We start from the raw sequence: 15,991 nt of genomic DNA on the forward strand, positions 1-15,991 counted from the left end.
GAAAGGGTTGACTACGACGGATTACCAAGGGTACTTCTCATCGTGGGAGCAAGATTGGAGTTGTAAAGTTAGAGATAGAAGACTGTTATGTTCGTAAATTAATTTTTTTAATAAATGCCTGGAACTTAATTTCCACACATAGGAGACTTACTCACGGCTTTCATGCATTTAATATTTTCTTATTGAAAGCGATTGTACTATTTAGGTCAAGGTGAATCTATTAAAGGTGGTGTTGGTAAATCGGCCAAATTTTTTTTTTGTCGTTCCATGTGGCTGTCAGCTCAGAATGAAACAAGGCGAATTCATTATTTGTTTTTTAGTTTCTCAATTCTTTACTTTGACAATCAACCGTACCACCACCTTGATTTTGTACGTTTTACAACGGGTGAATTTTTGAATATTCCTTTAGGGCACGTCGTATTGTCATTTTATTTTTACTTTTTCTTTTTTCTCCAAAATTTTCGGTTAATGTTTTTGTACGTAATGCCACATATTCGGAGCTTAATAATAAAAGCTTAACATCGTGGACGCCGGCTGCAGGTGGGCATAGTTAATAACATTAAGGAGGCTCCCGGAGCTAACAGACCTCATCCACCACTGCATACTTTCAAATGGTATTTATTTGTATGTCTACCAACAATTCTAAGTACATACATACATATATTTGTATAGTTACATTTGCCTCTCTCTGGTAAGTGACACAAATATTAACGATAACGACGACGACAACAACACTTACGAGTACGACTAAGTATGTATGCATTTACTTCAATCAGAGTAGTTCATATTTTGTGTATGTATGTCTTACGACTTTACGAGTTAACGACATGGAAAAGCAGACAATGAGACAGGTGAGGCATGTTACCACAACAACAATGGAAGACTAATAAATAAACTATTTGTAGAAATGAAAAGAAATCAAATGAACAGTAACAAAATCACAACAAATAAGTAAGTAAACAATAGAAAACACAAATGTCAAGTAGGCTTCATAAAATATGAATTATGTAAGTATGTAGAAATGACCCCGTGACCACCAGGTACTCATTACCAATGCACATTTCTACGCAAGGCTTCAAGAACCATGAACTCCGTCATATTCATTCATCGCTTCTGCGCTTAACACGGCAAGGTGGAACCGCTTAATTGGTGTAATTACGTGGATGCAACGAAATATATGTACAGTATGTTGGAATTACAAACTCACTCGAATTACTACATACATTGGAGTGTAACAATTTTGATTGGCAAATGAGTGGAGGTGTTCTATAATGACTGGTCTCATGACCTGAGCCAAGCAATTGTATGAGGGTGATAGTTGTGGTATTGATGTTTATGGTAATGGTGTATGTATGTGTGCGGTATGTGTGGACTTCGAATTGTTGCTAGTGGTATCGGCAGTTGGTGTGCTAATTGCCAAGTAGTAGTGACTTCAATAGTATTGCATGTGCGGTACTTACTTGCCGAACTGGTCGATACACGACCCATTGGTATGTAACTGCGACTATCGTTGTTGTCCTGTGAAAAATTGATGACATTAACATCGTACGTCACCACCGAGGCCTGACGTTTGCGCAACGATTGGCCACCGTTGCCGTCATATATGACGCCACCTCCAGTCAGTATACTGCCACGATGACGTCCTGCTTGTGCCGTCGTTGTCGAGGTGGTTTCTGGTTCGCTGTCGTGACTTTTGAATAATGGCAAAGTTAAATCCTTCTCTTCGCTGGTCAGCAGACCACCATCACCCCCATCACCTCCATCGATATCGCCATTATTGCCGCCGTGTAACGAGGTGGGTGAGAGTGTGGAATCAAGTATGATTTCTGGTTTCGGCGATTTACATTGCGACACTTGCGCTGTCGCGTGCATGGCCAAGGTCTGTTGAATTTGAGGTGGTGGCACTGTTAGTGCGGTTAGCACGTCCAAGGATACCGTAGACGTGTCGCTGGTGAATGGGTTGCTTGTTGGTGAGCTGCTTGAGAATTGCGGCAATGTTGCTGTGGGTGGCGGTGAAAGAAAGTATACGTTGACCGTGTTGCTTGGCGCGCTAGAGTAAGCATTTGATTTAGTGGTCGGTAGATTTTGTGCGGAATTGAAATTTGGTGTTGCCGGTGGGGATATAAGAAAGTTGGCGCTATTTTTCGTAACTAATATTTGATCACTGAGTGTGCTTAGGCGTTGTTTAATCTGTTTTGCTGACTTGCCAGACTTAGATTCGGTGGAGTTGGATGATGAGTGGTATTTGCGATGTGGCGAGTCGATAGTGGTGGGCCCGAGCTCAGCGATGGGAAAACTTAGTGAGCGGAAGAGCTCAACGAGGTCAGTGCGCGAGGTAATGAGAATATTACTTTTCTCCGGCAGTTCAATGGCGCATTGAGTGGGCTGCTGGTGGAGCAGCTGTTCAGGAACTATGGGCTCAGCTAGTGAGGAAGGCGATAGTGATGGCGGCGGCGTAGCCGGTATGTGCGGTGATTCTGTTAGGCAGTCGGTATACTGTGAGAAGTCTTCTGAGCCGCTGAAAGCAACTTCTTGTGATTCGCCCAAGTCGATGAGCTGTACAGAGCTGTTGTTGTGTCCGTGTGGCGAGGTGGTTATATCGAACTCGTGTGTTTTTATTGAAGTGTTGTCCTTCATGGGATCGTCATCGTTTAGTACATTGATGTCGAGCAAAATGTCGGGCGTGTTGTAGCGCGTTGCAGAACTTTCTTGACTCTCCCCCATGGTACTTATGTATGAGAAATAAACGAAACCCGCCTCTGAGTCTGTGTCGCTGTGTTGACGCGAACGTACCTCCTGCTTACGACTCATGCCACCATTGTAGCTATGGGACAGCTTACGATTGCGTGAACGACGAAATAGTTGTGCGCGACTGCTACGTATTTCCTCGGAATTTGCCTGATGGCGCTTCTTTTCGATTGAGAAGCACTCTGTGCTCGACCGTTTAGTCTTCGCCAGCAGTCCCTTGAATGTGAAGCCTTTCTCCTTTTCTTTCTGTTTCTCTTTTTCTTTCCCTTCCTTCACAACACCTTCTTTAAGCGACTCCAGCTGCTTTCGCTTGTTTCTGGAGTCTGCCATGGTTTTGAGGAACTCAGAATCGCTGAGAGCAAACGGTTTCTTTCCACTTCCGTCGCTGCTGCCACTACTACGGCTGTAGTTGCGTCCATTTTTCATCTTAATGAAATCAGTTTCACTACGTGCTGGAAATTTGCCACTACTTGACGCCTGTTGGCCATCCTGTTCACCAGCATCCTGTCCACCCGTTTGCTTCTTGAAGTACAAATAGTTGTCTTCGATGAGACGCTTCAATTCCTTGTTGTCCTCCGCAATGGGCAGGCAAGTTGCTGGCGCTTGCAACTGCTGATGCTTAGCTTTCAAATGCTTCGCACTATCGTAATAGTCATTCGGCTCACTGTCATCGCTTAGCATGCCAAACACTTGTTGCTCGGAATCACAACTTTTCTGCTGCGTCTTTTGGGAATGCTTACTGCTAGAGCTTTGGCGTTGGCTGGGTGAATGCTTTGGCGAGCTGCTGTGTGAGTTGATTGGAGACGCTGATCTTTTAGTGATGTAAACGGATTGTTGCAGATCTGCCAGGCCTTCTGTCCATATTTGTGGATTGATGGTGGTGCCATCGTCATTTTGTTGCTGTTGTGCAGCGTAGTGTAGTGCGATCATAGAGGGTGCGCTGTCGGTATGTGTGACCTTCTCGTAACGCTCCAGCTCTAAGTCGCGCAAATCGATACTGCTACGGCTTAGCCGTCGGGGTGGTGCTGGTACCCGCAGTTCATCACAGTCGTCTTTCTCGTCGTCATCGTCTGTTGTTTGTGGCAGTATATCCTGCAGGGAGGAAAAAGAAAATTTTAATTGCAAAAATAAATGTGTTATGTGAGACAAAATTGCATTCAGAGCGGAATAGGGAGTTGAGGTTCTAATTTAAAACTAAATGGAGGTTGAGATTAGAGCTGCGCTTGAGTTCAAGAAACAAATTTTCATGGTGAGCTCTGAGATTAACGTGAAAAACTAAGAGTTGAGAAGAAGGTTATGCTTCTCTTCGAGGTTGAAGTCAATGAAAGGGGTAAACCTAAAATTATGTTAATGCTAGAATTAACGATCAGAAAATGTAAATTTAGGTTGAGATTGAGGTTGAGTTTGAGATTGAGATATATGTGGAAAAGTAAAGGTTGATAAGGAGATCCTGTGTGTGAGATCGGAGTTTAAAGCGATGGTAAGTTTAACATATGGGTTGCAGTGAAGGTTAGCGATCAGAAACTGTATATTGAAGTTTTGAGGTTGAGGCTGATATTAAGGCAGAAAACAAAGAGTTGAGTATGCTTGTATTCGAGATTAAGGTCAATAATAAGGTAAAATTTAAAATGGAAGTTGAAGCCAAGGCTAGAAATTGCGATTAGAAGGTTGAGATATAGGTTAAGGTTGAATTTGAGATTATGTAAAGACGAAGGTAAGGTAAAGTTTAAAATAGGAGGAGTTGTGAAGGCCTGGATTAGCGAACAGAAAGTTTAGGCTCAAGTTTAGAGGGAGGTTGAGGTTGGGACTAAGGTTGAGTCTAGGGTTAAGGTTAGGGCTAGCGATCAGTATGTTACGATTAAAGTTTGAGTGGAGGTTGGTGGTCAGGTTGAGGTGTAAGTTAAAATTTAAATTCAAGGTTGAGAATTTTAATGCAATGTATGGACTTAGGTAGATGAGTAAGGGTTGTTGGTTAGGTTGAGGTTAAGTTAATGTTGTGATTGAAGTTGAATTTCAAATTAACTTAGATTGGGCTTAAAATTTGGATTAATATGGTAATGGAGTTGTGGCTGGGAGAGCCCCTTAGTTAGCTTGGTATTTGAGATTAAATTTAAAGTTAATGAGTGTGATTTTGTGTTGTTTTTAAATATAGAAATGTAGGTGGAAGCTATAATGACTGGCATATGGGTAATGATTCCTTGATACCTGTACTTGTAAGTAAATTCTCGATACTTGTTTTTTAAAACTCTTTTTTTTGTTTTACTCGAAGATTTTTCCGAGCTTGGTACTTGGTATCGATGCCTTTTTGGTAGTATCAAGGTGGAAGTGATTGTTTAGCAAGGCCAAGCTTATGTTTATTAGCGCCACGTTTGTAAAATCTAAATACTTAATTACCATTTCTGCCCTAAAGGCGAATAGCTTATAATTTTTTTCCTCACTTACCTCGAAATTGCTTATTGCGCTATGTGTTTCTTCACGTGCCATCGTTGCACTAAATTCACAATCGCTTGGATGCAAATAATTGAGATTAGTCGAATGCTGCGTGTGTCCCATATGTACACTATTCAATAAAATATTCGAACTAGTGCGACTTAAAGCTTTACGTTGACGCACCGCTTCTCTGCAAATACACAAACACACACATGCAAACGTATTTACATATAAGCAAATTCATTGCCCATTTTGATTTATGGCTTTTTAGCATCTCAGCCTAACTTACTTGTAGATGCGCCAATACATACAAAGCATAACGATGCCTGGTATCCAAAAGCTGACCGAGCTTGATATGAGCGCATATGCCTTGTTGACCACAAATGAACACTGATCCGGATGCAATAAGGTTTCACGCTGATGCTCGGCCGTTGTATACCAGCCGAGAAAGATGGGCGTAAATGATATGAGCGCCGGTAGTATCCAAACATTGGCCAACATAAAGCAAACAGTACGATTTGTCATATAGAGTGGATATTCTAGGGGTCGGACAATGGCATAGTACCTGAAGGGAAGATAAAATTACAGACATACTTATGCATTTATATATTTGTTTGTATCTATGTAATGGCAAACGGAGACCATTGGAGTGTTATGAAATTCGATAGTTGTTTAGACACAGTTACTCTGCGCTCATTTTATTAGACGCAGCTGTAGATACAATACGAAATGTGACCCAGTGTAAGCAAAGCGTTGCTGTACGCATATCTGTGAATACTCGTACAGAGAAAATTTATTCCCTGCAGGGAAAGCTTTGGCAAAAGAGAAAATGGATGGTTCAAAGCTAGTGCAAGTTCAGCTATTCGGAACTATTTAAGGAATGTTAGTGTTTACGCAGAATAATATAGGCGACATGAGCTGGCTGCGGCTTTTAGTGTAAAAAAAACTAAAAATGAAGGAATGTTCACTTTTAAATTAAACTAATTTTTTATTCAACATAATCTTTCTCCAGTTCAAAGCGCTTAACCCAATGATCCTCCAATATTTTTATTCCGCCCATGTACTAATTTTCTGGAAGCTCAGCTAAATATTGTTCCAAAACTTCTTATTGCATTGTTAACGAAATTGGTACAATCTGCCGTTCGGAGTCGGTTTATAACTGTAGGTTGCTCCATTTGTGTGAAACTCCACTTGTGGGGGCTCGGTCAAACACCAAATAAAGGGTGTAAGGGCCGATTATATTGATATGTACATATATATCATTTTTCATGTAAAATATGGAGTACTCGTTCATCTGAGATGTCTTTGGTATTATCAATTTCACTTTCAGTTTTAGTCAAACTTGGATCTTCACACATAATATTGTATTATAGCTCAATGGCTTGTGGTGTTACTGCAATTTTTGGACGTTCAGTACCTGGTCTATATTCCACTCTTTTACGAGCACGTTTGACAAGCAAAATCTATTCATGAATAGCTGAAGCCAGGAAGTAGCTGATTATTTTACCACTTTTGTTATGACCTGTTTTTTGTTTGTCGGGACAGAGTAGCAAGTACAGCACTCAGACACAAATAAATCCATTGTACTGCACTCGGACTCCCTTTTTCATTTTCTTTAAATCTGCTCGACTTCCAAAGAAATCTGAGTAGATCTCGTAGTGCTAAGGAGCCAAGGTAGTCGCTTCTTAACACATCAGTGCTAAAAACTTCAAGTTTGATTCGAGCGAAGGCGGGGCAGACGCACAGGAAGTGGTCCGCCATCTCATCCTTCTCTTCAAATGCTGTGCAAAGTGCACTGTTTGAGATGCCCTTCTTTTCCATGTGCTTTGCCCATAGAAAGTGACCCGTCATCAGTCCAACCAGCTTCCTACAGTCCCCTCTGCTTAGTGACAGGAGGAACTGCGACAGTCGGTCGGAGATGATAGGCAATATCAGTTTTGTCCATCTGCAGCCTCTCTCCGTCTGCCAAGCCCGCTTGTGGGTTAGAGTAACCCGTTTGCTACCCGGTACTTTGATGGCTGCAGAAGAGAGTGGCACAACGGGCTCCGGGCCCCATTCTGGCTAAAGAGTCAGTGATCTCGTGTTCCGGGACCCATGTTGGCATCAGGCTATTATATCTACCGACATAGTTCAGCCTGAAGGTCATGAGCGCAGCTGGGCTGTCGCTGCAGACACATATTGATCTCCATCTGTTTTCTACTACAAAGTTCATCGCTTCTTGAACAGCATACACCTCCGCTTGAAACACGGATGCATGCAGAGCCGGAGCCTGGAGCCATCCGTGAAAATGCAAAAACAGTGTTTCCCAAGCTCATTTTCTTAGTTTGAGCACAGTTGAGCCTCTGGCAGCACCACACTGTATCTCTTGTCAAGCACGACTCTGGAAGGCATGGAGTTAAGGGGCAAGGCAAGGATCGTTGGATGGAAGTCCATGCCTACTCTGTTGTCCGTGATGCACAGATCATAATAGGCCTTATCATAGCCGTGTAGATCCATAAGACCTTGCTAGGAGAAAGACCCCAAGTTTTTCCAAAAACACCCTCGCACTGCCAGAAGGCTGCCAGTGTTTTGGATGCCTTTGTTTTAACGTGTGATTTCCAGAGGAGCTTACTATCGAGGATTACTCCAAGATATTTAATTTTCTTGGATAGCTGAATTGTGACACCTTTTAGCTTAGACAGAACGAGTCTATAAAGCTTCCTCTTCATGGTGAAGAGGTGGTGGTGTTGTTACTGAAGGCCTTCAATTTTAAGTAAATTTCTTCAAGACATTTGTGGCTAATTCCATTGCAAAAAAATGCACTGACAAGGTAACTCAAATAGCTTGTAAGCAAAAAATGAAATGACAGCTTGAAATAAATATTTTTTTTATTCAAATGAATGGGGAAATATTAAAGTCAAGATTGATAGAAACAAGATTGCGCTCATCAGAGAGTGTGTGACGGTCACATTGGTGTAGTTGTGCAGTGTTGCCAACAATTTTCTCTTCGCAATAAATTCAGTGTTTTTTTATACCTAAAATGCGAAAATTTTTGAGTTTGGTGTTTGTTTCTTTTTTAATTTTAAACCCACTTAAGTTGTAAGTTAAACAATTGTTTATAATTAACCGGTCTAAAACGGCCACTGTAACATTTAAATCTTACGCTGAGAAGATTTCAGTACTATTGCAAATTTGTTGATTCTTCTAAAATTTGATGTTTTGAATGAGCAAATCTAAAATTTGCTCCTTTTGAAGATATGCAGGAATATTTTATTTATATTTTTGTAAAATTTAAAAGGCCTTTGAATATGCTGAGTACAAATTAAAGTCATAGCAAACATAAAAAAATACCAGATAATACTAAAGAAACCATAACAAACAGTTTGCAAAAGGAGTGCCTTACCTTGTAACATTACAGGGCTCGGCACTCGAAGTGTAATCAACTTCAGACTGCTCGCGCCGTGCATCAACTCTCTTTTAGTTGGCTAAGTGATAGCCCAGAATATTGTTTACAAGGGCGCGGGAGCAGTTTGTCGACAGTAAGCGCGAAAAAAGAATATCAGTAATGGATTTCAAACGTATTAGTGTGATTGCATTATAAATGGCTGGAAAATCACAACCAACGATTGTTCGTTAGCTCGTGCACCTTAAAGTTAATAGAGTTTTTGTTTATCGCACCATTACTCGGTACAATGATAATGGTAGCATCGCGAAACGTCATGGAGGAGGTCATCAAAAGACTGCAACGTCACGTGAAATGGTTCAAAAAGTAAAAAACTTGACGAATTGCCAATCCAATGGCGAAAGAACTGAAAATATATATCCGTAGCATCCGCTGTACACTGAAAAATGATCTCAAAGTCAAGTCTTACAAGACCCAAAAGGCACCTGACCTCACACCAAAGCAGCAACAAGTCAGACTTTAGAGAGCGAAGGAGTTGCTTCGCTTGGCCGAAAACGGTCAATTTCCGAACATTGTGTTTTCTGGCGAGAAAATTTTTGAAATCGAGCAATTCGTAAACCACCAAAACGATAGGGTTTATTTGACCGACCGTTCATACGAGAATTTGAGTTATCTATTGGCCACTAGGAGGCAGCACCCGCCACAGGTAATGATTTGGGCCGTCGTAACCGCAGATGGGCGCTATCCAATCGTTTTCATCGAGCCTGGCGTCAAGGTAAATGCGAAATTTTAATAGGAAAGTATTCTGGAGGTTACTTTGAAGCCGTGGGCAGATAAACATTTCGGTGGCAGACCATGGACGTTCCAACAGGACCATCTCACAAAGCTCGAGTGAAGCAAGAAAGGCTAAAAAACAACGTTTCGAACTTCATAACGTCTACACAATGGCTCTCAAATTCCCCAGCCGCGAAACCGATGGATTATTCTCTTTTGGGTTATTTTGCAGAGCAAGAACTGAACTAAAGGAGTCACCAGTCCCGAGACGCTGAAAAAAGCCATTATCGCGAGTGGACCAAAATACCTGTAAGTCACATTCGGGCAGATTGCGATTCGTTTCTGGACCATCTCAATACCATAGTCGAGGCAAAAGGTGGTCATATCGAGCAAAAGTAAATTGATTCTTAATTTTGTATTATTTTCACACATTTTTTACTTTGAATTGAATAAAAGTAATTTGCCAAACTAAATTGATGGCTTTTTTAAGAAATTATCTTAACATAAGTTTGGAATACAAGGAAGGATTTTTAAAACTTCTTTTTTTCTGTACAGTTTGTTGTACCTAACCATAACACATTTATTTAAAAAAATGCACACAGTAAAAGGAATTTGTCATGTATACAAAGTTCTTTAAGAAATTCAATAAAAAATCGTTATTTTCTTTTCCTTAAATGGGCGATTTTGGAGTTTTTTCATATCTATAACTGGGCAATACTGCAGTTGCCAGAGAGAGATTTGACTGCTCGAAGCAGAACAAGAAGAACAAGCTTGAAATGTTAATAAAGCGAAAAAAGTCCCAAGCAAATAGCACACGAATAATAATAAACACCAACAATAATCGCAATCGCCAACAATGTGACCAGATGATAAATAGAAAGTAAAGCTTAATAGAACTGCGCGAATTACTGAACTAACAAACAAACAAATTATATTTCACATAATTAGAAATGACAAAGTTTCAATAAAGGATGGTAGAAAAGGTTCAGGAAGAAAGAACCAAAACTCCGACGATAGAGAACAAAAAAAAGCTAAATCAAATTACGAAAACGGTAATCTGTTCACACTGCTCACCAGTTACACAAGAGTGCCGTCACAAAAAATCAGCTGACATTGTTACAACGGTAACACGATAGGCGCCACCTCGTGTATTAAAGTGGCGCAGACATTTTGATTCCTCCTCTTATTAATGGGTGCCCCCTTTTTACTTTTAAATAAACTTGTACATGTGCAGTTCTTATAACGTAATTTTTCAATCACTCGAAAATTTTTGAAATAATTTTGGGATCCGATAAAGAGCAATTCTTTCCAAGATTACATTTCATTTCGGGTAAGAAAAAACAGAAATCGCTTTATATGTCTGTAAAGGTATGCTAGGAAGAAGATGGGGTATCGTATATGTCTCGGTGGTTTGGTGGATAGTTCTAGAGAGAGAATACAGCATCAAATTATTTGGCTGAGTACAAAGGTCAGTCTTCGCAATAACAGTTGCGCAATCAGATCATGTTCCGGTAGATCTACATATCGAGAAGATGGCAACCATGAGTGCACTTAGGTTAAATTAAGTGGGTCGCTGGAAGGAAAAAACGTATGGCTATGCCAGTCATTAACTGCGACAAAACCAGTATACCTCGGAGAGTACTGATTATATCATCCTGACGGTAACATTCAATAGAAACTTTGTGGCTCTCATTCCTTCCTGGGTAGAATTTAGTAAGGAATTCTCATTTAACAACTTCGACACTAAAGTCTATACAGATGACTCCAAAGTGGAATGTGGTGTTGGAGCAGGTATATATTCCTATAGAGTTAAAATTGAAAAATCTGTACGTCTTCCTAATGCCTGCAGTGTCTTTCAGGCGGAAGTACTGGCTATTGGGGAGGTTTCTAGGTTACTAATTGCAGATTTGTCTTGGCACTGGATTGGGCGACAACAACCTTTAAATTGGTGGAGCAAAGCAGGAATGACATTATCACCTTGAGTGAAAACCATAAAGTTACCTTAATCTGGGTGCCAGGACATCGGAGCATTGAAGGTAACGTAAAAGCAGATGAACTGCAACAGACACATACTGTCATAGTTGTAAACAACCGGAGAGAAAGGAAACAATCTTCCATTTCCTCTGTGAATGCCCTGCCCTATTGAAGGACAGAATGTTAACCCTGGGCAAACCGTTGTTCGAGAGTCTCGAACAACTGCCTGGCTTAGATGTCAACAACCTAATAAGGTTCTTAAACCGCACAGACTGGATATAGTCATACTGTAAATAACCGTTAAACAAGTTGGTAACGAGGATGTGGCAACAAAATGGTGTGGAAGCGCAAATTGAATTCTGGACGAATCACCAATCACCAACGAAACAACCAACCAACATTAAATTTTATGAAAGTGCGACTCTTCAAATGCTTTCAAAGTCTAATTTCATTGGGAATAATACAATGGCCATTAGCATTTTTTTTCTCGAATCTGAATAATAAATTAATTTTTAAAACAAAACATCAAAAAAACAAAATTATTTCAGCTATGGGGGCAATTTTTCTACCACACCTTTACCAATCGAAATAAATTAATAAATAAATAAAAAGTTTACTCCTCTACTGTTTAATACATGTGACTCTCAATACCTGTAATACGAGTTAAGTTGTGGAAATTTTAATTTTAATAAAATGAAAAATATTTAATTTGAAAATTCAAGTGCAATCGAGCCTAGTACCGCTTGAAAGGTACCCACCCACTGCTTTAATCCAACCATTACACATTTCCAGCGCGGAGGAGTTTTAGCGCTAAGTTGCAGTTTTCTCTCACGTAGATATAATTTGTCGAGTTCGATACTAACTCAGAACTGTCAAAAAAAGTATATAGAGCGTACCAGATGCCATCTGCTAAATTAAGCTTTAGTATCGAACAATAAATACTTTCACATCCCCGCATAAAACTCACCACTTAATTTTATGGAAAATTGAAAGCACTTAAACTAGTCACAGTTCTAAATTCATTAGAAGCGCAATAAATCGGTACTAGTACCTTTCCCTGCAGGGTTCATTTCCACACTGTTACTCGCCACTAAATACTATTAATTGACCGCAGATTGCGGTTTCCCACGTGCGGTCGTATTTGAGAAGATCGCATTAATCATTTCATTTGCCACATTATTCTCATTTATTTAAGTTTCACCCATTGTTGCTATGTATATGTATTGGTATTTGCATAATAGCCGCTATTTCAGCCCATGAATCGCCTGAATATTTCTGAACAGTGTATTATTTCTCGTCGTTCAAATAAATCCCTAAGCAAATAATCTTAACATTTCCACCCTAACTCCAGTTTCTGAACATTTTGAAAATTTAGCTTTGTATTGTTTTTGCTTGGGTCTCTTTTGACATTAAGTGTTTCAGGTGCGAAAGTATTGTGTCTAGTGTGTTTAATTAATTTTGCTTGCTCCGACGTGTTGCTAAGTTTTTTGTTTTTGTTGATGGCTTATTGGAGCAGCAGGTGCTTTTACGTTTATGGTGTTTCGTAGGTCAGTAGCGGCTGCATTTGGCCGCAACACGTGCGAAAGGGGAAATTGTAATTAGTAGCGAAAGTGAAAAGCATCTTTGTGGGTTTTTAACCATTTTGCCACAAACTATTATGTACACACATACGCACATAATATACTTTTAATTGATACTGAAACTGATGAATGAGCTTTCTAAGTCAATTGTAAGTTGGAATGGAGAAGCCTTTTAAGTGTTGCAAGTTTAAACACTCGCACGTGATTAGTTTTTAGAAAAATTTTAAAATTCATGCTTAAAAAAATAATATTGTACAATTTAAGAAACAATTTTTCTTTAGCAGATACAGCATTACTTAAAAATATTCAACTCGTTAGAAATTTGCTTGGTATGAACTGTACATGTACAGGTCAGTTGAAAAATATTGAGAGCGACACCTATGAACTAGTAAAATTATTTAATGTTTAAGACATGGTTTTAAAAATTCCTAAAAACTAGTTTGTTTGTATTCTTGAGTATATTAGGGAGTAAATTGAAAATGTTTTCATAATTCCCAGTTTTATTCATTGTTGATAATTTTGGTATGAGCTCTTTGAAGTTAAATTACTCTGATTACCTTTAATATTTGCAAATCTTTTGTTCTGATTATTTGTTTTGATAAAATATACTTAACAAAATTATTTTTTTGGTTCAAAAAATGTCTTTATAACATCTGTGAAAACCTTCCGGCTCAAATTTTTTTCTCATTAATATATAGCTGAGACTATGCTCAGTATTCCCTGAAAGTTTGATAATTTTTTGCGGCTTTTAAGATTTTTGTAAATATTTGTAAATTTTTGTTTTGGGTAGATATGTGCCTATAATTATGAAAGTGTTCTGAGCGGTGAATAAATTGCATTTGAATAAAGTAAAAAATAGTTTTACAGTATGCACCCTTTTTATTTAGAGTTTTAATAGTCTTGATTAACCGAAGTTTATAATGAATATGAAATTTTGTGTGAATTTTACACGGAAGATGGTTTTTAAAGTTGGAATTGATTTAGTATATTTTCAAAATTAACTGAATGTCCAATAAATTACCTAAAGGAATAAATAATTATGAGGTTTGTTTGAAACAACAACTTTAATGAAATAATTCATGAAAATTGATTAGTTATTTTAAGAAAGTAATCCATTTTTATCATTTCGAGTTTTTAAGATTCTTAAAATATTTCTAAAAAACTGGATGGATGTATGGTAGTAAACATATAATATCTTTAGGGTTTTCTTCCGTCACTGGTGTAGTGGCGGTATATGAGGTGGGTTCAAAAAATAAGTTGTATTTTAATTTTTCTCTAAAAATATTTATTTATTCAGCAACTTCTATTTTATCTCCTTCAAAGTAGTCCTGCCAGATATAATATGCTTTAGCCAGCGTTTTTTTCAATCCTCGAAGCAATTCTGATATGCATTTTATGGTATGCCCTTGAGTTCTCTCGGCGATTCGGTTTTTATCTCCTCAATCGTTGCAAAACATCATTATTTCATGGGTCTCTTCAATCTTGGGAACAGGAAGAAGTCGCAAGCTGAGGCATGATAACGGTGTTGTTTTTGGCCAAATAATCTCTCACAAGCAAAGAAGAGTGAACAGAGTTGCATTGTCATGATATAAAAGCCATGACTTTTTTTCCATAATCCCGGGCGTTTTTTCCTATTGCTTCACGAAAACAGTGCATAACTTCAAGGGTTTACTCCTTATTTACCGTACGGCCTAGTGATAAGAACTCCTGGTGCACTAAGCCATGGTAATTGAAGAAAACAGTGAGCAAAACCTTGACATTTGATCTTCACCAGTTATGACCCTTTTAAGCAAATCTGGATCGTCGTTGACGTTATTCAACATTTAATAATTCAAAAATTTTGGAACGAACTTCACTGCCACACGCTTCATGCCCGAAATTTCCAAAAAGATTATATGGCATGAGCCAACCGGTATGCCGATGTGCCGCCTCCTCAGCAACTTCTCTCATTGTGATTCGACGATTCTCCGTAACCATTTTTTTCACTTTCTCAACATTTTTATCGGTTGTTGATGTGCTGGGGCGTCCTGAGCGAGCGTCGTCATTTACATCCTCTCGACCTTCTGTGAAAAGCTTGTACCACTCGTAAAACACTCAGAGAGAGTACTCTCATCGTACGACACTGCCAACATTTCAAGTATTTTTGAACACTTAACTCCAATTTTTACACAAAATTTGATGCAACTTCTTTAATCCATTCTTTTCGATAGCAGAAAATCGCCGAACACACAAAACACTTGTCTTATTTATGCGTCTCACAAACAAACTAAAGAAGCTATATTGCTAAAATGGTGAACATATCTTCGAGACGAGATAAAAAAATAAAAAAAAAATAATAATCTAAAGTCGAATGTACGTAACTCGCGAAATTTGAAAATTGACCTTATTTTTTTAACAGACCTCGTATAATGGATGAAGCTTAAAATTTCCGTATATATTTGGTCTTCCTCTTTTAGGTGAAAGATCCAAAACGCAGATTTTGAAACCATCTAAAGAAGTTGTATAGAACATTTTAAAAGGTTAATTTTGATGAATGTCATCCATCGTATTTGCAGCCAAGAGGCAGATTCGCAAGCGGTACTTTTTACTATTATTGTTGTTGACTGTTCTAGCGATTACGTTGAAATAAAATCTGGCTGCCACAGTCGTTTTATCGAAAATGTATTTCATCTTCTACACTTTTCTACTAATTCATAATAGTGCTCAGGTTTGTAGAAGTAATTTGTTTTTATTTTTGAAGTGAAACTTCTTAGGCGTCGATGGACGAGCGAGAATGGAGAATAAAATTTCAAGGCAATGCAACGTTTTGGGCATTTTCGTTCCGCGAGAGAGAAAAACGATATAACGTAGAGGGAAAGGAGAGAGAGAGCTATACCTTATATTATATATATCTTAGATACACTCTAGGCTATTTTTCCTGAATTTTTCCTTGTGGTTGGTACTTTCTAGTGAGAAATAACACTGCCTACTTTTTGGCGCTTGTTTGTTGGTGCAAACTTGTAAGAAATATATTTTTGGTGCCTACTTTTTGGCGTTATATTTCCTTGGCGCCTACTTTTGGGGCGTTTTTCGGTCCCAATTTTTTTGCGTTTTTTTTGGCGCC

General features: G+C 38.8%; 1 protein-coding gene across 1 annotated transcript in view; it reads right to left on the reverse strand.

Moving 5' to 3' along the window:
• Positions 1–15,991, reverse strand: part of LOC128854810 (octopamine receptor beta-3R) — a 60,323-nt gene that overhangs the window by 22,243 nt on the left and 22,089 nt on the right. Inside the window, exons 3-5 of the mRNA XM_054089219.1 lie at positions 5,468–5,743; positions 5,191–5,368; positions 1,461–3,840 (exon numbers count right to left, since the gene is read on the reverse strand). Of these exons, the coding sequence (XP_053945194.1) occupies positions 1,461–3,840; positions 5,191–5,368; positions 5,468–5,743 (2,834 nt within the window). The remainder of the gene's footprint in view (positions 1–1,460; positions 3,841–5,190; positions 5,369–5,467; positions 5,744–15,991) is intronic.

The sequence above is a fragment of the Anastrepha ludens genome, chromosome 2, assembly GCF_028408465.1.
Source record: "Anastrepha ludens isolate Willacy chromosome 2, idAnaLude1.1, whole genome shotgun sequence".
Taxonomy (NCBI): domain Eukaryota; kingdom Metazoa; phylum Arthropoda; class Insecta; order Diptera; family Tephritidae; genus Anastrepha; species Anastrepha ludens.